This window comes from Staurois parvus, unplaced genomic scaffold (assembly GCF_062004578.1).
Source record: "Staurois parvus isolate SC_StPar_1 unplaced genomic scaffold, SC_StPar_1.0 ptg000017l, whole genome shotgun sequence".
Classification (NCBI taxonomy): domain Eukaryota; kingdom Metazoa; phylum Chordata; class Amphibia; order Anura; family Ranidae; genus Staurois; species Staurois parvus.
In genome coordinates this window covers 2,686,481-2,712,056 of record NW_028317813.1, presented here as the reverse complement: position 1 = coordinate 2,712,056, position 25,576 = coordinate 2,686,481, and the positions used below count along the sequence as shown (strand labels likewise).

Genomic DNA, 25,576 nt, shown 5'->3' with positions numbered 1-25,576 from the left:
CAAGAGGGGAGACTCTCAAAGTTCCACTGATGCATTTCGAAGGGGGTCCCTTCTTCCTCAGAGCTAACCTCTGAGGAAGAAGGGACCCCCTTCGAAATGTGTCAACGGAACTTTGAGAGTCTCCCCTCTTGATGTGACTTGCACTGGGTTTGTACTTCAATGTTCCTTTGAGGATCCTATGCCATTGTTTTACTTCTTTGCTTGTGAGCATATATTTCATTTGAATAAAATCACAGTTTTATTGAGGTAATGCTCAAGGTTGGTGCACTCTCTTTTTGTTTTACTTTGCAGTACTGGTTGGGCTTCCCCAGCCATGTTAAGAGCTGCACAACCTTTGATCTATTAGTGGATGAACTACCACAAGTGGTCTTCCCACCCATCCACCCTTGATCTGGGTCCCTGAGCACAGGAGGTGTTGTTTATGTTTCTATAGCTGTATGGTACCTCACTTAGAATTCATTATGTCTTCTGTACAGGTTTAAATATTCATGAGTATTAATAATAATATGACATAGCATGCTGCTGAGTACTATGCAGGTAGAGTAGATATTTTGCAGCATACACAATATACCTTTAACTGTCTCTAAATGACCATCTGCTCTGTAATTTTGTAAGTCTTGGATTTCATACATAAGTTTATTGCCAAAATAATTTTAAGCACAGGATAAGAGGGCTGAATTTTACACCAGATATTGAGAAATGTAAACAGCTCATTCATTTATAAACAGGAAGGTATATCTAGGAACAACTTTGTACAATTTCCTCAGAATTCACCTTTTCAGACTAGTAAAAGTTGTATTTTTAGTTTTATATTTTAGTTGTGGACTGTTGGGTAATTTGCACATAGTTTAAAGGATAAGTTCACCATGTTACGATCTAATTGGCCCCCACACCCCCCCTCCCCCCGATGGCCACTGTATCAGCTACCTCTCTAGCTGTCACACGTTTTAACAACATGGCCGTGCAGGGCTCAGCCTGCCCGGCCACATCACTCATTCAAAGCATTCTGTGAATGGGAAAACTACAAGTCCTGGCAGCCTTTGCGGCTGTCAACTTGTAGTTTACACAGAGCCTTCCTGTCAGTATTGTCTGCTTGCTCATCTGGGTTGTGTGAGCAAGCAGATATACTGACAGGTTAGGGGGAGACCTGCATAGCACCAGCGATCTATTGATCATTGGTACAATGCTTTAGAGGCTCCATAAACAAAAAATAAGAAATAATAAATGCAAATTTTTTACCTGCAAAAAAAGTGAATGTATCCTTTTTTGTTAAAAGATGAATTTATCCTTTAAATGCAGAAAAGCAAGTTGTGACATCTGTCAATTGCAAAGTAGTCACATGTGTGAACCAGCCATAAATGTATTTACATATATATATAATATATATATATATATATTATTATTATACAGTATTTATATAGCGCCAAAGGGTATGCTCAGCGCTGTACAGTAGCAAGGGGGACAGAACATGAGACAAGACAGAAACAATACAATACACAAGGGGTTCGAGGGCCCTGCTGTTTCGAGCTTACAATCTAGGATATATATATATATATATATATATATATATATATATATATGTAAAAATACAAAAGCAGTATAAACATGTAATTCCAATATCCAGAAGTTTTAAAAGCATACTAGTACTTATTTCACCTCTATCACTATTAACAGGAAAAAGAAGACCTGAAGAGAGCGGAATGCATGCTGGTACAAGCAGATCGGCTGGGCTGTCGCCAGTTTGTCACAGCAACAGATGTTGTACGTGGAAACCCAAAGCTTAACTTGGCTTTCATTGCCAACTTGTTTAACAAATACCCAGCCTTACAAAAGCCAGAAAACCAAGATATTGACTGGAGCTCAATTGAAGGTACTAGCAACAATTATATAGAAATTCCTAGAATACTTCAATTAAACCTTTTTGTTTTGTTTTGATATTCAACACTATAAATGAATATGTGCTTGTCTTTTATAGTCAGTATTTATGAAACCCCTGCGTAATCGTAAAGTTGAACTTTAGTACATAACTGAAGTAAATTGGAGCTGTTTTTCCTGAGACAAACTGCTTAAAGTGTTACTAAACCCACAACAGTAAAATGAGTTTGTATATGCAGTAAAGCATGCTTGTTATACCCTAAGGGGTTAATCCTCTGCATTGTGTAAGAAGGCTGTTTTGATCCAATCTTCTCCGATTCTCCCTTTCTTACACTGTCCCCAATCTAATTGCTGAAAGTACAGAGCTCTAGGAGGTGTTCTGTACATGCTCAGTTTGGTGTGTATTGCTAGAAAGGTTTGGCTTTTGTTTTTTTGGGGAAGGTGCATGTTACTGCTGATGAGAAAAGGTATTTAGCAGTTTATATTTACTAAAACAATTGCATTTCCATGTTTTGTGTACTGTTAGAGACCAGATATAGCAAACGCAAGGTTCTTGGTTTAGTAACACTTTAATTTTGAGCAGTCTTTTAGTTCCTTCTGCTCTCTCCTCCTGTCAGCATGATCCCTGTCGGCACATATAGATACAACATAGCTGATATCAAGACAAATGCAGGTACCTGTGTTAGTTGCATTGTAAAATAAATGTAAACATATTTAATGAAAATAATTTTTAATGAATAAATAAATGTATTTATTTGAGTTTTTATATCTGCTTGGAGTTCAGAGAAAGCACAGAGGAAAATATATTGTCTGATTTTGCCAAACATACGTTTTTGTCTCATAGTTTATGATAATATTGTATAATTTTCTGATGAATAAAAAGTATTACTCACATTTTATAAGCTTGTGTTCAACTTTTATTTATTTTTATTGTAAAGGTGAGACAAGAGAAGAAAGGACATTCAGGAATTGGATGAATTCACTTGGTGTGAACCCCCGTGTAAATCATCTGTACAGGTAAGAATAAATGCCAATAAATGCCTTTTACCTTGTCATACAAAAAGGGATTTCATAGGCTTCTTAAGATTAAGATATAATCCAATATTGTACCGTGCTCCAATATATTCTACCTCATGTGATATATTGAATACCTGTGTGTGCCACCAATTAACAAACAATTTCATCAAGCAGAAATATTTAAATCCATCATTTGTGTAAATATAAAAGAAATTGAATTTCTATAAATGTGAAAAAACGAAGAATAAAGTGGGAATGATAGTTCTCCTCTATATGAATTGAGATGGTATTATTCAGACTGGATTGTATTATGGATCTGTGTCCACTGCGTGAACCTCTCTCTCCTCAGCACAGCCTTCTCAGTAAATCTTTCTCCGCTGGCTGCTTGGCTTAATCCTCCATATATGGAACATGAAAAGAAGGGAAAAGAAACATAGTGTCTTATCCGGGATTTCAGTTGTTTAATGTGCTTTGATTTCCCACTCACATTGTAAAAGAAAAAGTAGCGCTTTACATAAAATGTATCCAAATCGTATTATGGTCAGCCTTATAATTGTGTCTGCCTTCAGTGTGTATACTCGCCGTTCCTCTGTGGATGCATGATGACGTCACCGCCCCTCCCCTACGCGTTACGCTACAGGGACTCGTAGCTTCCTCTGGGGGATGTAGTTTTGCATGCCATCATGCACAGAGTCAATTTATATCCTGCCGGTGCCATTTTTGCTGTGATTTAGTGACTACTCTCCATTACTCCTCCATTACTTCGGAGTTCAACTATATCTCAATCTCGTAAATAATATACATAATCTCCACTCTATTGTGTGGATTCAAGATGCGCATCAGCATCCTACGGCTTTTTACTCAATGTTTGCATCCACACCCTTCACAATTTGAATTTCAATCTTATACTCTATCATTAACATTTAAAATTATCATAATACAATAAACATGTGTCAATATTAATCCCAATTTTTATACTATATCTATATTTTATACATTTTTATTAATATTAAAAATAAATATTAAAAATAAATACTATTAATTTACATTCATTATTAAATGTTCTTCAATAATCACACCTTGAATTCAATTTAATAAAATGCCAAACTACACAATATTCAACACAATATTCAACAATCAAAAACAAGAACTTATAGCATACTATAGATATATAGATGACATAATTTTGGTATGGAAAGGAAATGAAACTTCACTAGCTGATTTTTATACAGAATTGAATAAGAATCATCATAATATAACATTATGCTGGAACAGCAGCAATACAACTATTAACTTTTTGGATATATGGCTAGTGAAAGAGGGATCACATATTTCTACAAAAAATTATTTTAAGAACACAGACAGAAATTCATACATACCCACCCATAGTTGCCATCATAAATCATGGATTAAGAACATACCCAGAGGGCAGTTTATGAGACTGAGACGCAATTGCACACATGATATAGACTATCAGGAACAGAGTGACATTCTTCTAAAGAGATTCATCAACAAAGGGTACAAAAAAGAGTTTATAACAGAAGAAAGAGACAGGGTAGGAGTACTAGATAGAAGCAAATTACTAACAAACAGACAGAATAATAACAGTATGGATAATGCTATGACTATTATAATGCCATACAATAAGCAACATAAAGATGTGCAAAAAATAATAAATAAGCACTGGGATATATTAAGGTTGGATAAAGACCTAAAAGATAGCATTCCTGATAATCCAAGGTTTGTTTACAAAAAGGCCCCAAATATTAGAGACAAAGTAGTGAAGAATGTATTGGACCCACCCAAAAAACAAAACTCACTATCTTTTTTTCAGGGAGTTGGATTCTACAAGTGTGGAAGATGTTATAGCTGCACTAGAGTAAAAAACAACCCCAGAAATAGAACGCAATTTACTAATTTCATAAATGGTAAAACATTCAAGATAAAACAATTTATATCGTGTGACACCAAGGGGGTAATATATGCACTAAAATGTCCGTGTAATAAAATCTATATAGGAAGAACTAAACGCATGCTAAAAGAGCGTATAAAGGAGCATGTTCGCAATATTTTAAAAGGATATAAATATCATAATGTATCATTACACTTTAAACTATATCATGAACAAAAAACAGAAGGTCTAGAATTTTGGGGAATAGAAAAGCATAAGGCACACTGGAGAGGAGATAATCTTATTAGAGAAATAAGTAAGAAAGAATCCCAGTGGATTTATCAAATTAATTCTTTGTATCCGTTGGGATTAAATAAGGAATTTGATCTGGCTTGTTTCCTGAGCGACTATTAATATTACTAGAAAGAATAAGGAGCAAATGAATACACTTCAAATATTGAACATAATAATAGGAGGGAGATATAGATGGGTTAATGATAAAGATATAATTTATTGATTTGTGTGTAAACACATTTTTAAAGTATTATTTTTATTTATTTTTTTAGCTCTTATAAAATTAAATTTAAACATTCCTTAACACTTTTAAATTTAAAATTAAAATTTTCTTCCTTTTCTCTTTTTTTTTTTTTTAATTTTAATTTAATTTTACTGTTTTTTATAAAGTTTGGCATTTTATTAAATTGAATTCAAGGTGTGATTATTGAAGAACATTTAATAATGAATGTAAATTAATAGTATTTATTTTTAATATTTATTTTTAATATAATAAAAATGTATAAAATATAGATATAGTATAAAAATTGGGATTAATATTAACAGATGTTTATTGTATTATGATAATTTTAAATGTTAATGATAGAGTATAAGATTGAAATTCAAATTGTGAAGGGTGTGGATGCAAACACTGAGTAAAAAGCCGTAGGATGCTGATGCGCATCTTGAATCCACACAATAGAGTGGAGATTATGTATATTATTTACGAGATTGAGATATAGTTGAACTCCAAAGTAATGGAGGAGTAATAGAGAGTAGTCACTAAATCACAGCAAAAATGGCGCCGGCAGGATATAAATTGACTCTGTGCATGATGGCATGCAAAACTACATCCCCCAGAGGAAGCTACGAGTCCCTGTAGCGTAACGCGTAGGGGAGGGGCGGTGACGTCATCATGGATCCACAGAGGAACGGTGAGTATACACACTGAAGGCAGACACACCTATAAGGCTGACCATAATACGATTTGGATACATTTTATGTAAAGCGCTACTTTACCTTTTACAATGTGAGTGGGAAATCAAAGCACATTAAACAACTGAAATCCCGGATAAGACACTATGTTTCTTTTCCCTTCTTTTCATGTTCCATATATGGAGGATTAAGCCAAGCAGCCAGCGGAGAAAGATTTACTGAGAAGGCTGTGCTGAGGAGAGAGAGGTTCACGCAGTGGACACAGATCCATAATACAATCCAGTCTGAATAATACCATCTCAATTCATATAGAGGAGAACTATCATTCCCACTTTATTCTTCGTTTTTTCACATTTATAGAAATTCAGTTTCTTTTATATTTACACAAATGATGGATTTAAATATTTCTGCTTGATGAAATTGTTTGTTAATTGGTGGCACACACAGGTATTCAATATATCACATGAGGTAGAATATATTGGAGCACGGTACAATATTGGATTATATGGTTAACATTTACACACCTAGAGAGGGTGTACGAAGTACCTTGCAATCTAATATTAAAATAATTTTTTAAGCACGAAATTAATTAATTTAATAATTTTTTTATGCACGCAATCAATTGGTATTATAGTTTGCATATAGCAAATAACCCCTAGTGGCTCACAAGTAACTATTCTACTCTATAAGATTAAGATATACTTACATATATTTGTAAAACTTCAGCTTGTTATATAAAAAAAAAGTCATCAGTTAAATAAAGTTACTAAAGTAATTTAAAAAAAATAACAAACATGTTATACTCACCTGCTCTGTGCAATGATATTGCACAGAGCGACCCTGATCCTTCTTTTCTTGAAAGCCCCACCAGTGATCTTGGCTCCTCCTCTTCTTTTTATGCCCCAATAGCAAGCCATTTTCAATGGGGGTGCATGGTGTCTGCTCACCAATGGCTCCTGTGTGAAGAGGAAGAGTGGGGAGAAGAGATGCAGCTGTGCACAGTGCTGGATCTCTTCTCCCTTCTGTTCCCCTTCACACAGGGAAGTGGGAGGGCAGAGAAATAGAAAACCTTTTTAACCTTAAAGCGATTCTAAAGGTTTTTTTTTTTTGTAAAATAACAAACATGTCTATACTTACCTACTGTGTGCAGTGTTTTGCACAGAGCAGCCTGGATCCTCCTCTTCTCAGGTCCCCTGCAGGCTCTGCTTGCCCCTCCCTCCTGTCGGGTGCCCCCACAGCAAGCAGCTTGCTATGGGGGGCACCCGCTGCTCCGTGTGTCCATTCACAAATGGAGCCGTGGCTTGGCCCTGCCCCCTCTCTCTCCTCATTGGCTGACTAGCTGTGATTGACAGCAGCGGGAGTCATTGACTTGCTGTCTCAGCCAATGAGGAGGCAGCCAAGGCTGTCATTCACATAGATGGATCGCGATGGGGCTTAGGTAAGTAATGAGGAGGCTGGGGGCACTGATGCACACAGAAGGTTTTTTACCTTCATGCATATAATTCATGAAGGTAAAAAACCTTTAGCCTGGATAACCACTTTAATGCAAGGAATGACTTGGGGTAAAACATGTTTTTAGCTTTAGTATCACTTTAAAAGAGGGGAGGGATAGGTTGCCTTTGATGACCTCCCCTTCTGTACATGATTTTTACCTTGCTTCATTGCTTTACAAGTTTCTGAATTGGATAGAGTATACAAATCAGCTCTGACTTCATATGTTGCCTCATTGTTATGGCACTGAACCCAGAAAAAGCCAGGGAAGTAGCAATTTCAAAAGGAGTTCAGCCATGACAGACTCCCATTTTAGCTAGATTCACATCTGTTCATTGATGTAACACAGTAAGTCATTCAATGTACCGCACAGTAGCCTAACACATAATTGACTATGCATTACAGTGCCATTTATTCAGAATGGCACCCCCTGCACCTTGCAAATGCACCCTTTATTCATGGTGTTGCAACACAGTACAATGATCAGATTGGAATCATCTGTGTGTTGTGGAACAGTGCATTAAAAAAAATAATAGAGTATCATAATTCAGTGAGCACTAATGCATGGTAATTCACTGCAATGCACCAGAGTAGCGGGAACAGGGCCTAAATGTTTTTAGTAAATCTTTGTAATGCAGTGCAGATCTAACTGATGAAATGTATACTACAGAATGAGTGGCATACTACGGCTAGATAATTCTTTCAGTGTGATCAACTGCCAGTGAGCTGCATGAGCTGGAGTGCAGATCTCTCTGGTGACATGGCTGCCAGAGGAAGAGCTGTGTGCTGGTTGGCAGATCTCATTGGTGGCCTGGAACCTGAAGTGTGAACTGTTTGTACTAAGATAGGAGTATCTCATAGGTCTCTCCTCTTGCATTCCACGTCTAGTGTTTTCAGGAAATCTGTGACTCTTTGTTTGTGCTTTCTATACATGCAGCCTTTTCTCCTGCGTTTCATGTACTGTGTGTAGGAATCAGTGATGTCTGGAAATATAAGCACTGTTCTAAGTACTCATCTAATAATGTTTTCTTTGTAGCGATCTTGATGATGGATTGGTCATATTCCAGCTTTATGAGAAAATCAAAGTTCCTGTGGACTGGTCCAGAGTAAACAAGCCCCCATATCCTAAACTCGGAGAAAAAATGAAGAAGGTAATTGTCATATTATAGGCAATTTATGATATAATATAAAACTGTGCTGTATCAGGTTTCTGTTGTTTATGAATAGTGGCTACAGCAAATTCACAAAGCTGTGTGAAAGATTGTGGAAACAAAATCTGTTGAATCATGGCAAGAGAGAATGTCCTGATAAACAATTTATCTACAAATGTTCGAAATTCTAACCATCTACGGCATGGGTGTCAAACTGGCTGCCCTCCAGCTGTTGCCAAACTACAAGTCCCATAAGACATTGCAAGATTGACAGTTACAAGTATGACTCCCAAAGGCAGAAGCATGATGGGACTTGTAGTTTCGCAACATCTGGAGGGCCGCCAGTTTGACAGCCCTGATCTATGGCCAGCTTTACACGATTTGAAAAATCTACTGAAACTAGCAGAGAGGCAGCAAGAGAGCATTAAAGCGGTAGTAAACCACGAAAAAAAAAAATTCTAAAAAATCTTCTCCCTGCAAGCTAAGAGCACAATGTGCTAGTATGCATCGCTTACTAGCACATTATGAATGACTTACCTAAAAATGAAGCCCTTCAGAAGAGTGCTGTCAAGGCTCCCCAAGGCCTCCATCTTCAACCGGTCTTCCTTCCGAGTTCGCGGGTTGTGGCCATCTGATTGGCCAGGCCACAATGTCGTCACTCCCACACATGCACAAAGGCTTATTAAAGGCTTACCTGTAGGTAAAATATGCCAAAAGGAGCTAACTTACATTTTAAAGTGCAAGAAAAGAATAACTATAACTGTTCTTAAAAACCCCTTCTGGTCTGGTTACATGAATCTGCAGCTCCGGCTTTCTTGCATCACTCAGCGGCTTCTGTAGTGGTAAAGAGGGAGCGGCGATAGTGGCAGGGCCATAGGAGCCTATGGGTGACGTCATGGCTTCCTTAATTCACAGCTGTTTTTAAGTGCTCCAATACATGGAGGAGCCAGAGCTGCAGGATCACTTGACCAGACTGGAGCAGATTAAAACAGATGAATGCAGAGATTTTTTTTTATAGAAGGTAGTCAGAATAGCTGGGGGACATTTTTAAGAATAGTAGTTAGGCTTTTTATTCACTTTAAGTAGTATAGTAGCTGCAGAATGAGAAAATTGTCTGCTACTTTGTTATTCTTACTCTAAAGCCATGTAGCTATGTAGTTTGGTATGCAGCTAATGTTTTCTACTCTTTTCAAAATTTCTAGCTTGAAAATTGTAACTATGCTGTGGACCTGGGAAAGAACAAGGCAAAATTTTCTCTGGTTGGTATTGCTGGTCAGGATCTGCATGAAGGCAACAGGACACTCACACTTGCATTGCTATGGCAGTTGATGAGAAGGTATAATTGTTGATTTTATGATCGTAAGGGCAGGGTTTTAATGAAAAAACACATAAAAAACACTCTGGTAGAAAAAGGATGGTTAAGCTGAGATCTCCTTTACCCCAGTATCCATTAATCAGATCATCCAATGGTTCCATGCTGAGAACATTCTCCTCCAGGTCTTGCAGTAGCATTTAATAGCCCACAGCCTAAGTTTTAACATTTCTTATAAACATCTCTATACAACTGATGCACATGCTGATGCACATGATGGCTGCTGAAAAACATAGAAGAGGATATTCTTATTGTTGGATCCAAGGTAAATGATGTTCACATCCCACATGGAAGAAAAATAGATTTGAAATATATTTAAAAAATATTCTTCCCAAATATATTGACATATATTTGAAATGCTTCAATTTTGGCTAGAGGTATTAAATGATTAGAAGTTTAAGCTGACAGCACAAAAGATTTTTTGATGATACCTGTTATGTTGCAGCAAAGGTTGAGTGACTTTTACTTTACAAGGCACTGAAGACTGTGTACTTTTATATGCCTTATTTCTAGCTTTATATTATAGGAGTAGATTTACTAAAAGTGGAGCACTCAGAATCTGGTGCAGCCATGCATGGTAGTCAGCTTCTAAATTCAGCTTGTTCAATTAAGCTTATAAAGGCAATAATACCTGGAAGCTGATTGGTTTCTATGCAGAGCTACACCAGATTCTGCACTCTCCAATTTTAGTAAATAACCCCCATAATCGACACAGGGGCAATGATCAATGTGAAAAGGTTTTAAAAGACAATAGCAATTTTATTAAATTCCTCTCTATCTTTACTTGCATTCCCCCTTGTTTCCTACTTCCCCTCATTTTTCCTGAACATGAAAATGCTCTTCTCTCCTCTACGATGACCACCCTCTTTTCCTTCCATTGCATTTATGTACCTAAGTCTACGTTTGGCTATAATGTTCGTAGATGTAGTTTTTTCTTTCTTGGTCTCAAACATCAATATCTATTAACTGCCAAAAGGGAGATAACAACAATATTGTGATATTTTGATAGACTTAGTGCCCGGTCATCACACCTGAAATCGCATTTAGTGAATGTCAGTGTCTTAACATGTGCGATTTGCTGCGGCGCGATTTCTAAAGTAGTTCTTGCATTTCATATACATAGTATACAGGTGAAACTCGAAAAATTAGAATATTGAGCAAAAGTTCATTTATTTCAGCAATGCAACTTAAAAGGTGAAACTAATATATGAGATAGACTCATTACATGCAGAGCAAGATAGTTCAAGCTACAAATGCACTACAAATTGCAAGAAATCATTGAAAATCTTCACAAGTAGCAATAACGTCTTCAGAAATTGCACCTGAAATCGCACTGAAATTGCACACAAATCGTGCAATTTTAAATTGCAACGGTGTGACCGGTGACTTATAATTTAACGGTAACTACAGCAATGTGTATATTGTAAAGATGGAGTTTCAAGCACAAATTCTATGAGCATATGATACTATAGCAAATTCTTTATACTGTTAATATGTTGCTGATTTTTTCCTTAAAATTCAATAAAGAAGGGGGAAAACATAAAACACAATAGCAATGTATACATATACAATACAAAAAATAACAATAGAAGCATCATGTAAACACAGTAATCTATAACACAACAGTGCTATGTAGTGCTGGTGTAAGCTTTAAATCAAAGAAAATGGGTTCTAGATACCTATGAAATATTATTAACTGCCCTTTTGTCATGATTCTGCTTGAAGAGACAAAGGGATTTAGTTTGTTTATCCCCCTGTTTTATCATGTTAGTTTATCCCCCGTTTTAAAAATCATGTGGTTCCATGCAAGACATCTAATTCTGTCCTGTAAATACCCTTAAATGTTGCAACTGTTTTTACACTCCAGGTATACACTGAATATTCTAGAGGACATAGGAGGTGGACAGAAGGTTAATGATGACACAATTATCAACTGGGTAAATGAAACTCTTAGAGAAGCTGGAAAGTCATCATCCATCTCTGGTTTCAAGGTAAAACTTGACAAACTGTTTACATGCGCCAAGTGGTAAATGTCAAATCTATCTTCCTCTGTCATACCTTTGAACAACAGATCTTTACATGAGAGTGGGATATGGAAACAAGATATAGCAGCTTGTTTTTCCCTAAGTACTTTTAGACACTTATGCTGGCCATATACCCGCTGATCTGCTACAATGAAAGTGGACAAAAATGGCCTCTTTGGGTTACCTAAATGTTGTTTTACACCACAACCAGGTAACAAGTTATTTATGAGCAGCAACATTACATGATGATGGTTGCAGGATGTGGAAACACAGCCTCTTGATTCCTATAGGAAGACAGGCTGGTGGATAGCTTTTAAAAGTTTCAAAATGTGTATGTGCATGTGTATTGTGCTCAAAATATATAAGCCAAGAACTTAAAACAGAAGCTACCTTCCTATAGGCTGTCAAAAATACAAATTATTCCTTACTTAAAGTAAAATTAATAATAACACTAATTTTATAAATTTCTGACATCCTGGATATTTTCTGTATTCCGTATTGTATTACTTTGCTGTATTTATTATTATGGTGGTGTTGATGGCCTTTGGGACTTAGGTTGCCTAGTTTTGACTTATTTTTTAAAAGCTGCATTGTGTTTTTATCAGGCATTATGTGGTAGAGTTCTGTACCTTTGGACACTTGCAAGGCAGCTGAACTATGGTTATTTTGTGGACTAAAATGACTTCTATATTTATATAAATCTCTGTGTATCTGGGGGTGTTCAGCAGGCAGTGCTTTATAATGTTTTGGAGCACAGGTCTTCACTGTGCTATTCTGGTGCTCACAAGAAATTGCCCCAGGTAGCCAGCCCAAGCAATATTTAGACCTTATAGTGTTCCTGGCATTTTCTGATGGTGTACATCAGCCAGGCCTAGTCATAGAGAAAAATAGTTGCATTTGGGTTCTTGGGGTGATCTGAAAATGGATATGTTTATTATTGGGTATGGTTCAGCCAGGTGCTGACATTTCAGGAGATGGTGGGGACTCAAACCATTAAATGCATTAAAGGACACAAAAATTAAATGCTCACTGGAAAAACAATATAAGATCAGTGTTGTGTCCTCTTTAAAAATAGGGCCGTAAATGTTATCTTTATATTTTTTCACACTGCAGTTTCTAAAGGTTAAACTGAAGTGTAAGTTTGGTGGTTGTTTTTTTTCCTTTTTTTATATTATTAGGCATATTTAACAGCTTTAGGACCGCCCTTTAGCAGTATATCTGCACCTGTGTGCAGGATCATGTATATATACGTCATTCTGTATTTCCGGGTACGGGGCGCTCGCACCCTACCCACGCCGCCATTCGCAGCTCCGGATGTCAATCACTGGGTTCCGGCCGGTAATTACCCACCGGCGCCTGGCGATTACCGATCATCTCTGATGGGAAGGAAGATTGTTTTGTTTACAAACAATCTTCTTCCCTGTCAGCTCAAGCACACTGCTTGGGATGGCTGTGCACAGTACAGCCATCTCGATCAGTGTGCTTACAGTGAAGAACACCCCCCCGCCCCCTAGTAAAACACTTCCAGCACACAGTTAACCCTTTGATCATCCCTCACATTAACCCCTTCCTGCCCAGTGTCATGAGTTCAGTGTCAGTGCTTTTTTTTTAAGCACTGATCACTGTAGTGGTGTCACTGGGGTGTCAGTGACACCAAGTTAGTTCCCCCCCAGTGTCAGAATGTCCCGCTAAAAGTCACTAATTGCCACCATTATTAGTAGAAAGAAAAAATCCCGTTATCTATACTGCCATTTGTAAACACTATAACTTTCACGTAAACCAATTAATTTACACATATTTGTATTTTTTTTTTAGCAAAGACATGTAGCAGAATACATTTTGGCCTAAATTTAAGATGAAATTTGATTTTTTAAATTTTTTTACTGTACATGTTTAATAGCAAAATGTCCAAAATATTGTTTATTTTTCTCAAAATTGTGAGTCTTTTTGTGCTTATAGCACAAAAAATTAAAAAACACACAGACAATCAAATACCACCGAAAGAAAGCTCAATTTGTGGGAAAAAAGGGCGTAAATTTCATTTGGGTGCAGCGTTGCATGACTGCACAATTGTCAGTTAAAATAACACAGTGCCGTAATGCAAAAAATGCCGTGGTCATGAAGGGAGATAAATCCTCAGGAGGGCAAGTGGTTAATAAGACAGTGCAAAGAACAATAACTCAGCAAAACAAACACATGTGTGACTTCAGGTGTGACATGCGATTTACAAATTGCACCTGAGGTCGCATCTAATGTATTTTTATGGCACTGTCTTCATCAGTGTGATTAGCAGTAGCTCAATTTCAAAAATAGTTCCTGCACTACTTTTTTCTGATTTCATTCCGACTTTCATCGACTTCTGTTAAATTAAGTCGCAAACAGCAGTGAAATCAGAGGTACATCACACTGATCTGCAGCTTTGAAATCACACTGCTCCAAATGATGTAGCACGATTTCAAAGTTGCATTCAGTGTGAACCATGGCTTAATCATAGAGCAAGTACAGAAAATATGAATATATGAAACATATACATAAAAATATGTATTTTCACTGATAACTAACTTTTCTTTATAAAAGGACCCTAAGATCAGCACAAGTTTGCCTGTACTGGACTTAATTGATGCAATTCAACCTGGCTCAATTAACTATGACATTCTGAAGACAGAAGACCTAAATGATGATGAGAAACTGAACAACGCCAAGTATGTATGCCAATAAAGTATATTTTGATCTATACAGTATGTTGCAGTCAATCGCAAAATGACTTGCTTCATGTTAAACTGGTTGTAAAGGTACTATATTTTTTTTAATTAAAGTAATAAACATGTTATCCTTAGCTGTTCTGTGCACAGAGTGGCCCTGAACCACGTCTTGTGGGGTCATCCACCGACACTGTCTGCTCCTGCTCTTCTCTGAGTGACCACATAGTAAGCTGCTTGCTATAGGGGCACTCATGTGGGCTTGCTCCTGAGCCAGCCTGTGTACATCTATAAACACACACAGCATGTCTTGGTCCTGCCCCCTGCTTCCGCCCCATATTATTTGATTGACAGCAGGAGCCAAATGCTGTCTCTCTGAATGTGAGAAAGAGGGAGAGAAGACAAGCATTGCTGCAGCCAGGCACAGCTATGGATTGAGGTATTTAAGAAGGGGAGCTGGAGAGGGCTGATCATGGAAACTTTTTTCCCTGAAGCAGAGAATGCATTAGGGGTTAAAAAACTCAAGAAGAGGGACAGAAAAGACAGGATCAAACAGCCTTTTTGCACAATGCAGAGGATTAACCCCTTAGGTTCCACAGAGAGTATAACAAGCAGACTTTACTGCATATATAGACAGATTTTACTGTTGTGGGTTTAGTAACACTTTAATTTCCTCCGCTTTTGAATGAGCTTTCGGTATTTGGTTTTGAATTTGGTGCATTGCACTACAATGTAAAAATAGCTCATTTTGATGTGCGAGTTGCTGTCAGAACCAAAAGTGTTAGAATCAATATGCGTCATGAATTTGCCACAATACATTAACAAGAGGGATTAACACCAGAAAAGTAGCACAACAGCTGATTTGATTCCCCTCACTGTCATCCTGCCCATTCAGGGTAAAGTGAACAGTGTCTTTGTAACCCCCCTCCCCCAAGCCCTGATATTGCTGTACCAGCACTACCAGAACTCCCCCACTGCTCCTGTGTCCATTGCAACCAGCAATAAAATCCCTGACATCCGAAGCTGGATGATAAGGGTAGTGATGACATCACCCTGAGCGAATTGCTGCTAGACCCAAGTACTGCCACATGGGAGAAGGTAACATCATGTATTGGTCGCTGCTGCAATGGAGGCAGGAATGGTGAGGGACCTATGGAAAGGTGTGGATCAAGGGTTCTGGGGGAGAAGCCTTACAAAGGTACTTTCTCTAAATGGTGTCTCTTTAATTTTTGTTCAAACAAAAGATAGCAGCGTGGAATGCATGAAATACAAATAATAATAATTATTATTATACATGATTTATATAGCGCCAACAGTTTGCTCAGAGCTTTACAATATAACGGGAGACAATACAGCAACAATACAGTTCAATACAAGAGGGTCCTTGAATCTTACAATCTAGGAGGGAGGGGCTAGTGGTACAAAAGGTAGTAACTGTGGGGGGTGGACTGGTAGGAGGAGTAGAAGATTCCATTATTAGCTGAGGGCAGGATAGGCTTCCCTGAAGAGATAGGTTTTCAGAGATCACCTAAAAGTGAGCAGAGTAGGCGATAAATTGGGGTAGAGAGTTCCAGAGGATGGGAAAGCTCTGGAGAAGTCCAGGAGATGAGCATGGGAGGAGAAGACAAGGGAGCTAGAGAGCAGGAGGTCATGCGAGAAGCAGAGAGTACGGTTTGGGTGATATTTGCAGACAAGATTGGTGATGTAATTTGGGGCAGAGTTATAAATGGCTTTATATGTTATTGTTAATGTTTTGAATCACAGATACATTAAGTTTCAGCACTGCAGGATTGGCGCTGACAGTGTTCATTGTAGATCCCTACCCTATGGCTCCTGGCCCCTCACACTAACTCGTACCTGCAACCATAACCCTTACACTAATCCACTCTGCAACCATAAACCTAACCCATCCTGTAAACATACCCCAAAAGCCAGCCATAAATGAATCCCGGGCTGTTCAGCAGGGACTGGTCGAGATTTGAACCATCTATTGGTAGGCTGATTGTACCCAGTTTGATTGTTGTATGACTTGGGTACAATCAGTCTGTTTTTTTTTTTATGCAATTATTTCCAGGGGCTATAGCTCCTAGCACTGTGTTCTCCAAGCAAGAAGGTTCCTTCCCACGCCTCCCCACTGGGAGAACACATTAGCTCTGTGGGATATATTCCCCCATCAACACTGATTGTGCTGATGGAGAAATCAAGTGATTTTCTTTCCTGCAATGCATGGTTTCAGGAAAGAAAATCATCATCTATGGCCAGATTAACACTAACCTTCCCTGTAACCCTAATACTATCCTTCCCTTATATAATCTTAACCCTTTGTTTGCATACTCATCTCTCCTATGCTGGGATCCTCTGCACCAAAGACCCATCCTTCCTGAACTGACTTCCCAGCAGTAGAATCTACAGATAATGATAGATCCTTGTAAAAATGGATATCATCTCTTTTATGACTGAAGCCATTAGTGCTAATTGATTCAGGATGGGTAGTGGAGGGTTTAACTTAGATAAGAGAAGTTTACAGCCATAAAAATAAAAATGTTCTGGAGACCATATGCCACAGAATTCCATACAGAGGCGTAACTATGTGAAGGCAGTAGAGGCACCGTAGAACAAAATAAATAAAAAGAAAGTTTACCTATGAGAACTGCCTATGTGGGCTAATGTAACAGACTTAACATTATCATATTTTTACCAGCATTGCCCTGGTAACCTACTTTGGGTCAGCACTGGTAACCTACTTTACATATTTCTCCTAAGCTTCCTTTAAGATGAAGCTTGCCGAGTCAGGAGATCTTACAATGATTTGGATTCCTATGGAGTCCTATCCTTAAGCCCCCGGTCACATCAAAGCCGATTTTACAGTGAAGTCGTACAATTTTAAAATCAGGTGACTTGCCGATTTCAGTTGCGATTTGCAAGACATCTGACACAGATATCTATGCAAGTCGCAACAAAAGTAGAAATCGGTGCACCTCCGACCAAGTTGGAACCGCACCGATATGACCGCTCTAATAGTGGACAATAGGATGCGACTTGTCATACGATTTGCAAGTCGCATGGCATGCAAATCGCATGCCAAGTCGCTCCCGATGTGACCGGGGTGTTAAAGCTTTTTCCATGAATAATGAAAAAGCAATTGCAACTAGGCTAAAATAGAGCTATGACCTGTAATACTTTGCAGCACATATTGTACACTATCTTCCTCTTTTGTTCAGATACACTGTTTCGATGGCAAGAAAGATTGGAGCAAGGGTCTACGCTTTGCCAGAAGATCTCGTGGAGGTGAAACCAAAGATGGTCATGACAGTCTTTGCCTGCTTGATGGGAAGAGGACTGAGAGTTTAGAAAGCCTGTAACATCTTTTCTGGCAGTGATACAGTCTATTTTTTTTTCTGCAGATTACACCAGCCATTCCTTTGATTAGATGAAATGATACAATAACAACATAGCCAAAACTATGAGAAATATATCTTAGTGCTTCTTTCTGGTTTAGAAAAGCAAGAATGCATTCATTTCTGTTTGTAATAGTAACCATGTGGACATGTACAGTAGGAGCACTCTCTGTTTTTCCAAACCTTAATTCAAACAACATAATAAACAAGATCTGATTTGTATTATGCTGTGTTTTGTTTGCCATGTCACCTAGATACACTTATTATAATGATAGTTTATGTAAAGCAAAGCTGGATTCCAAGATGAAGGAGAAAATGTCCAAATATAAATGTATAAAAATGGATATTACACTTGTGAATGGTTGCAGCAAGTCATATATTTACCTTATTTTATTGCTCTGGTGTCCTGTCAATAAGATAGCATCTTTGCCCAGCCCACGTGTCACAGCCATTACAAAGCCAACTATGGTGTATAGGTCTCTCTGTAATGTAGCATAAACAGCTGAGTGGTATACATTTTTGGCCTTGTTAGAAGGGAGCATAGACTAGTACAGGGAGACTTTACATTTAGAGCCTCAAATTAGTAGATAATGCAGCTCACCAATGTCCTCACAAAATGGATATTTAACTATTTTGCAAGTGGTATTCCAATAGAAGAGCAAGTCTTTCATTGGGAATGGTGGATTGTTGGAATATCCACTACTGCTTGTGCTGCATGCTTTCAGGATCCTGGACTTGGAAACATGTGGAAGAGGCACATACTGTTGTGGGTGGATTGTACCTTTTTCCAGGGCAGAAAGAGATTGAATATTCATCTGCCACAGAGATTTTGCTGCATTTGATAAAATTGTGTGAAAAAAAAAAGAATACACTCCATGTCTGACCTGTTAACCCTAAGAACAGAGGTATACCGATCAGGCAAACAATCCAGATCAAACCATGACAGGTGCAGGCTCTGGCTCACCACCACACACGATGCAGTAAGAAGAAGGGTCAGCCGCACACCGGAGGATCGATGAGTATAGTGTATATTTATTGATCCATAAAACACACAAAACACCAGGACATGAATACAGGACCTGTTAACGCGTTTCACACGATCTCGTGCTTAATCATTAAGCATGAGATCATGTGAAACACATTAACAGGTCCTGTATCCATGTCCTGGTGTTTTGTGTGTTCTATGGACCAATAAATATACACTATACTCATCGATCCTCCGGTGTGCGGCTGACCCTTCTTCTTATTGACATGTTAACCCTACATGACTTGATTATAACAAGAATATCAGAAATCTGCAGGGCTTTTTTTCAGCTGGAACTTGGTGGAACTCCGTTCCACCTCCTCCGGCTCAGGCCCTCTTCTCCCTGCTCACCACTATCACTTGTAAACACAGAAGTCAAAGTTCTGTGTTTACAAGTAACAATTTGTCTTCCAACGGCTCCCACAAATCTGATCTCCTGAGCAGTTCCCACTGACTGAAGGATGGGAACAAGGAAGATGCTGGGGCCCGCGATGCAGTGTGGATGCCGACACCCCACTGGATGATCTCCCTGCAAGTGAGAGAGAAGGAGCCACCTACAGTGTGCGGAGAGGTAGTAGAGCCAACTGGGTGCTTCAGCTTAATACAGCAACAAACGTAAGACATGTAGAAGATGGTGGAGCTTTAAGGGAGGGGGGGGAGAAGATTTGGCAGTGGAGGAAGGTTGTATGCGGAGATTAGAGCTGAAGAGATGTGGATGGGGGATGCAAAAGTAAGAAGCTGTGGAAGAAGGCTGAACACTGCATGCTGTGTGCAGCACACCCCTAAACTCTGCACACTGTATGCAGTGTACCCCTGAACTCTGTACTATGTACATAGTGCTCCCCTAAACTCTGCACATAGCACACCCCTGAGCTCTGTGTAAACCCTCCAAATTCTGCACTCTATATGTAATGCACTCCTGGTATTTAATGCAGTTTTAAGACTCTCCCGTTGTTAGTGAAATTTGACCACACCCAAATGCAGTTTGGAGGATGTGTGTTGGGGGGGGGGGGGGGGTTGGAGGGTCATGGTTGAGTTCCTGCATCTATTTACTGAGGAAAAAAGCCCTGGAAGTCTGTATCCTTTATTAATCTAAACCACACTTGTACAGGGTTCAAGGTAAAGGCACTCAACCATTGGGATACAATTAAATTAATAATTAAAGGGTTGCAGGAGGGGAAAGACCCATGCTTGATGTGGTTTTGGGCAGTGGTTATATTAAAATATATTCTGGAAAAAACTTTATTAACCATGTCAACTGTGACTATGGCCTTGTTTTAAAAATTAAAATCTAATACAACATCCATGGTATTGATCAGGTCAGTTATGGTCATAATGGTGATATGAATGTACAATATATATATATATATATATATATATATATATATACACACACACACATGTAAAGTGCTGCGTAAATTGACAACGCTATATAAGTACTTCTAATAAATAATAAATAAATAACAGTAAATGACAGAAAAAAAAGAGCCTAAGGTATGGACTCAACAACCCCAATAACTAATTAAAATATCAACTTAACCCAAAATTTGTGTACACAAACGTGAACTGTATTTTACAAATATCAAAATTTTAATGGTCTAACACATTTGATATAGACCAACTAAAAACCATGGTAAGTATTAAAATACCCAGCATCATCAATAAAATTACCTATATGTAATTCAATTACAATTACAAAACATTGCATGATTTATGGAGACCATTAAAATTATATCTATAACTGTATTGCTGAACATCTATCTATGTATCATCACATAATGAGTTTAATTGCAGGTGCACACACCAACAGCCCCATGTACAACAGGTGGAAAATAGGGAAAGACTAATGTCTCTACCCAATTCTCAAACATGTACTGTATATGTAAAAATATATACGAGGGAAGATAATATGTGGATCCCTTATAGATGGTATCTACCAAAAAACTGTCCTAATGTAGATCAAATGTATGTATGTTTGTATGTTGGGACATGGCAAATGGGTTTTTCTTTCTATGACATCTACTGCATTGAACAGTTTGCCACTAGCCAATACATATCTAATATCACTAATCTTATTAAATGAGACATAACTAGGACCTCGGGACCAGTATACAACTGTTCAGTATCTGAAGTGAATGTGTCTGTACATTAAGTTTTATTCCAAGCAAAAATTTTCATTTGCTTCAGTTTCTTCCCTTCATATTCAATGAACCCAACCTAAGTGCAGCCAAAAACACAAACAGAACAAACAGCACACGGGACATAACACATGGTTAGTATGATGTGTTCCTTGTACAGATTCTTCTCCTTTCAGTAATAATCCACCCAGACCTGCAGCCCAATTCACCATTCATACTACAGCTTCTATGAATGACACAGGATCTAAAATGGAGAAGGGGACTATAATAGTTCCACCCCCTCCATTCAGAGTTTGTTTGTCATTTATAGAAGCTGTAGTACTGCTTCTATGACCGACATATCTGGCACCAGAAGATTACGGTGACAGGGGTTGGGGGTGCAGAAATGAAATTGATTAACACTAAAAGAAGAAGAATCAACACAAGGGACACATCATACTGACTGCAAGTTTTGTCCCTTGTGCTGATTTTCTATTTGTGTTGCACATAGGCTTTACTGAAAGCAGCATATTCAAAATTACATTTGAAACTATTTTAAAATGTAAATTAGATTTTAGTGAAGGCAGTGGATGGGTGTGTACATATCCCATGGATATGATGCTTTGCATGGTGGGGCTCCAAAAATAATCTATGATACCGAATTTGGTGGGCAATACAGCTCCAATTAAACTGAATGGGGGTGTCTGCAAATGCCCTGCAATTACGTGCAATGCATGTGGTTGTGGTGCATTGGTGCGGGGTTTAAAACAGGTATAATTATTATAACTTTTTTTTTTTTATGGTTGAACTGGATGGACTTTTGTCTTTTTTCAGTCAGACTAACTATGTAACTCACCACTTGTCAAATGCCCTCTTAAGAGCAATGCAGATTGCTCTTCAGAGGGCACCACATGTATAAATGAGGCCTAAGTGTCCTTGCACACAGTACTGATGTATTAATGCCGGTTCATCCTGGTCAAAGGTTCCTGCACAAAAAATGTGAGTATGGTCTGTATAGTGCGTGCGTTAACATGCATTTAGAAACATAAATGTATGTATAAAAGCATAAAAATTCCAGAATGATTCTTCTAGCTCCTAGAATTGAAGGGGGTGTGGTTTACATGCATACATGCCTAAAATATTGACCAGTAACACAGATGTTTGTATGTTTATTTAAACACAGTGCTAATTTACTGACATTTACATGCCTCTGTGTACAGGCCAATTGAAAGCAATGGGCTACATTCAGACCATTAAAAAAAAAAAAAGCCTTAACACCTAAAATGTTTCATATTTTGGCACCTATGTGCAATAACCCTTACTGAACAAATAAAATTGTTAGTGATGTAATAAAAAGTAAGTATTGAAATGGTTACAGTTATTACAGTACACTGGTTCATAGTCTTCAATAAATAAAAAAATGTTTAGCCAATTCCCTTTTCTGTTTTTTTCTGTATCCATTTGTACTGCCGTATGCATTTGTATCATGACAGACATCTGTGGGTGGGACTGTTATGTTCCCGAAGGCTGCCCTAACAAAACTAGCAGCTAGGAAACTGTACATGTTAGGATCCAGCCATATCAAGATTAGTCCAACTGCTGAACTGCATTCTGCATATTTACAATGCAAACATGAATTCACTGGCAGTACAGACTGTGATATGGTTCTCTAACATATCGGGTACCATATAATGGGATTTTATCTGGAAACCATTTCTGAGTCATGATATGTACAGTATATACCCCTTTGCAGCTGTGCTGAAGAAGAGAAACAGGTTTCTGCTCCCCGGCTGTCACTGTCATATCAGAATGTAGCAGAGTGGCAGACCATTGGTACAACTGACTTTCTGTACAAACAGGTAAACACAGTGTGACTTCAAAAAAGACAGCCAAAGGGCTTTGGTAAGTATTATTCATAAAAAATGTAATTCAATTTTCTTGCTGTGAAAAAGAACAGAGGAGTTAATTATAGGTCAATCCTAATGGTAAATTTTTAGCAAATAGTTGGAATATGCAGCTATGTTAACTTAAGAGTTTTAAGGTTAGCTGCTAATGATTGCTGAAATTAATATTGTTTAATACAATGTGAATAAACCTTTTTGCACCTAAACCATATTTATGGACAGAAAACTATAACATCTGTTCTGATACCAAATTGTGGACTATGCATGCCTGGTGTTCAAAAAATCCACAGTTAGACATACCGTAATTAGAAAAACAATAGAAATCGTGAATTACTGTATATTGCATGGTAAAAGAAACTGTGCTTGTTGAAATGCTTCATTATTTTATTTTTAGTATGTTAAATAGTCTATATTAACATCACAGCTTATAATTATATACAAATACACACACACACGTTCCATTATATATTGCATACATTATAAAATCAAAATGTATATACTGGAATACAGTAGGAAAATGACTAGCCCTATATAGGAAAAAAATTACAATTTGCAGATTACAGCAAATTTTGATATGCTACATACAATTCTAAAAGCTGGCTATGTACAGCCTCATCTTTACCAACACTGTTGAAGTAGGTTGATAATAAAAACATGATTGATCGTCAATTTCAGTCCTTTAATTACTGCTCTGTTGAAGCTGTAAGGATGCAACCTTTGGATATAAAAATTTGTATATGTTACTATTTCTTTTTTTTTTAGTTTTTGCTTTATGCAGCATTATAAAATGGGAGGTGAAAATATAACTAATGCCCTGGTCACCAAGTTATTTATTTATTACAGAATACATGGGCTGTTTTTCTGAAATTGCAGTGGAGGATATATTGACAACCCCAAATGCATTAGCCATGTTCAAGTGAAAAGATTTCTTCTCCAGGCAGTTGTTGCCAGCTTTGGTTCTGAAGATACTGAGACAAAACCTCTTCAAACTGATTGCTTATTGGAAGGTCTGCCAGCTATCAATCCTGATGTTGTACTACCATAAACAATGCAAACAGTGCAGGGGATGAGTGGAATTTTGAAATGTTTAAAATTTTGTGATATCAATTTTTTAAAGAAAAAGATTTTTTTCCTGAAAGGAAATTTATATTTGTTTACATATAGTACTTTCCTTTTTTATTATAGCTGAGACTAAATTTCAATTTTTTTGCATATTTATATTTTTCATTCTTTCCTTAATTCTTCAGGTAGAGTTCTAGGTTCCACTTCACAGATGTCCTTCTGTTTTCTTACCCCCTTTGTTGAAAAATGCCTGTTATTTATAGAGTTCAGTAGCTCAAGCTAAAATTGACCCTATGCTATAATGTTAACTAAATCATTGTGATTTGGAAATATCACGGAAATATCATGTATTAAATGTTATTTGTAATATAAAATATTGCATATAGTACAAAATGGTAAACATAAGTTTATAAACATAAAACTAAAATAATTGAATCAGTACTAAACCATTAAAGTTTAAAGTGACTAAATCACAAAAGTTTGACTTAAAATAACAGGTGTACTTGTAAAGAAGATATTAAATTGTTACTTCTTCCACTGCTGGCTTCATGAAACAGTGCTTTGAATAAAATGAATTGCCGGCTATAATTTATTTATCAATCCACACTTTCAGAAGTGTATATCCTGTGTCTCTGTGGTTGTTCCTGCTAACCTCCACATCATTAAAGGATACAGTAAGAGTTGATTTACTAAAGTTGGAAAATGCTAAATCTTTTGCAACTCTCCAAAAAAACAATCAGCTTCCATTTTTTTTGTCAAAACTTCATTGAAAAAGCTGAAGTTAGAAGCTGATTGGCTCCCATGCACAACTGCACCAGATTTTGCACTCTCCAGGTTTAGCAAATAATCCCCAGTAGTGACATACGAGTCAATAGGAACAACCACTGAGCACAATAGGGGATACTGGGGAGTGACTATTAGAAGTGTCAATTTCTAAAGAAACTAGAAGTAAATATGTTTATTTTTTTTCTTTACAGATATGTCTATTAGTTTGAAGTTTAATTTTTGCAATAGAATCACTTCTTGGACTACGTTAATTTGTTTATTTTCACCTCTACCTTAGGATCTAATAGCCTTGAATAAATACCCACATTGGAAAGCTAGTTTACTCAACAAGTACTGTATGCTTTATTACTATTCTTGAATAGTCTTTCTTGTGCAATTTATGTCCTGTCATTAGTGTCTGTGCTGCAGGGCATGGACTGAGACAGTTACATGATAAGGATGTAATTTGGATAATTTTAAAAATGCCATAAACCATAATGATAAACATGTGAACATAATTAGTGAACTGAGGGAGAGCTCAAACAAAACAAACCTACTGACAAAATCAGGTTCACTT

At 37.5% G+C, this 25,576-nt stretch overlaps 1 protein-coding gene across 2 annotated transcripts in view; it reads left to right on the top strand.

Moving 5' to 3' along the window:
• LCP1 (lymphocyte cytosolic protein 1) overlaps positions 1 to 18,349 on the top strand; it is a 59,106-nt gene extending 40,757 nt beyond the window's left edge. For both annotated transcript variants that reach the window (XM_089678922.1, XM_089678928.1), the window contains exons 10-16: positions 1,675 to 1,870; positions 2,814 to 2,892; positions 8,520 to 8,634; positions 9,837 to 9,970; positions 11,874 to 11,997; positions 14,608 to 14,732; positions 17,951 to 18,349. In XM_089678922.1, coding sequence (XP_089535048.1) covers positions 1,675 to 1,870; positions 2,814 to 2,892; positions 8,520 to 8,634; positions 9,837 to 9,970; positions 11,874 to 11,997; positions 14,608 to 14,732; positions 17,951 to 18,080 — 903 coding nt within the window. In that variant the 3' untranslated portion in view covers positions 18,081 to 18,349. The remainder of the gene's footprint in view (positions 1 to 1,674; positions 1,871 to 2,813; positions 2,893 to 8,519; positions 8,635 to 9,836; positions 9,971 to 11,873; positions 11,998 to 14,607; positions 14,733 to 17,950) is intronic.
• Positions 18,350 to 25,576: the final 7,227 nt, after the last annotated feature.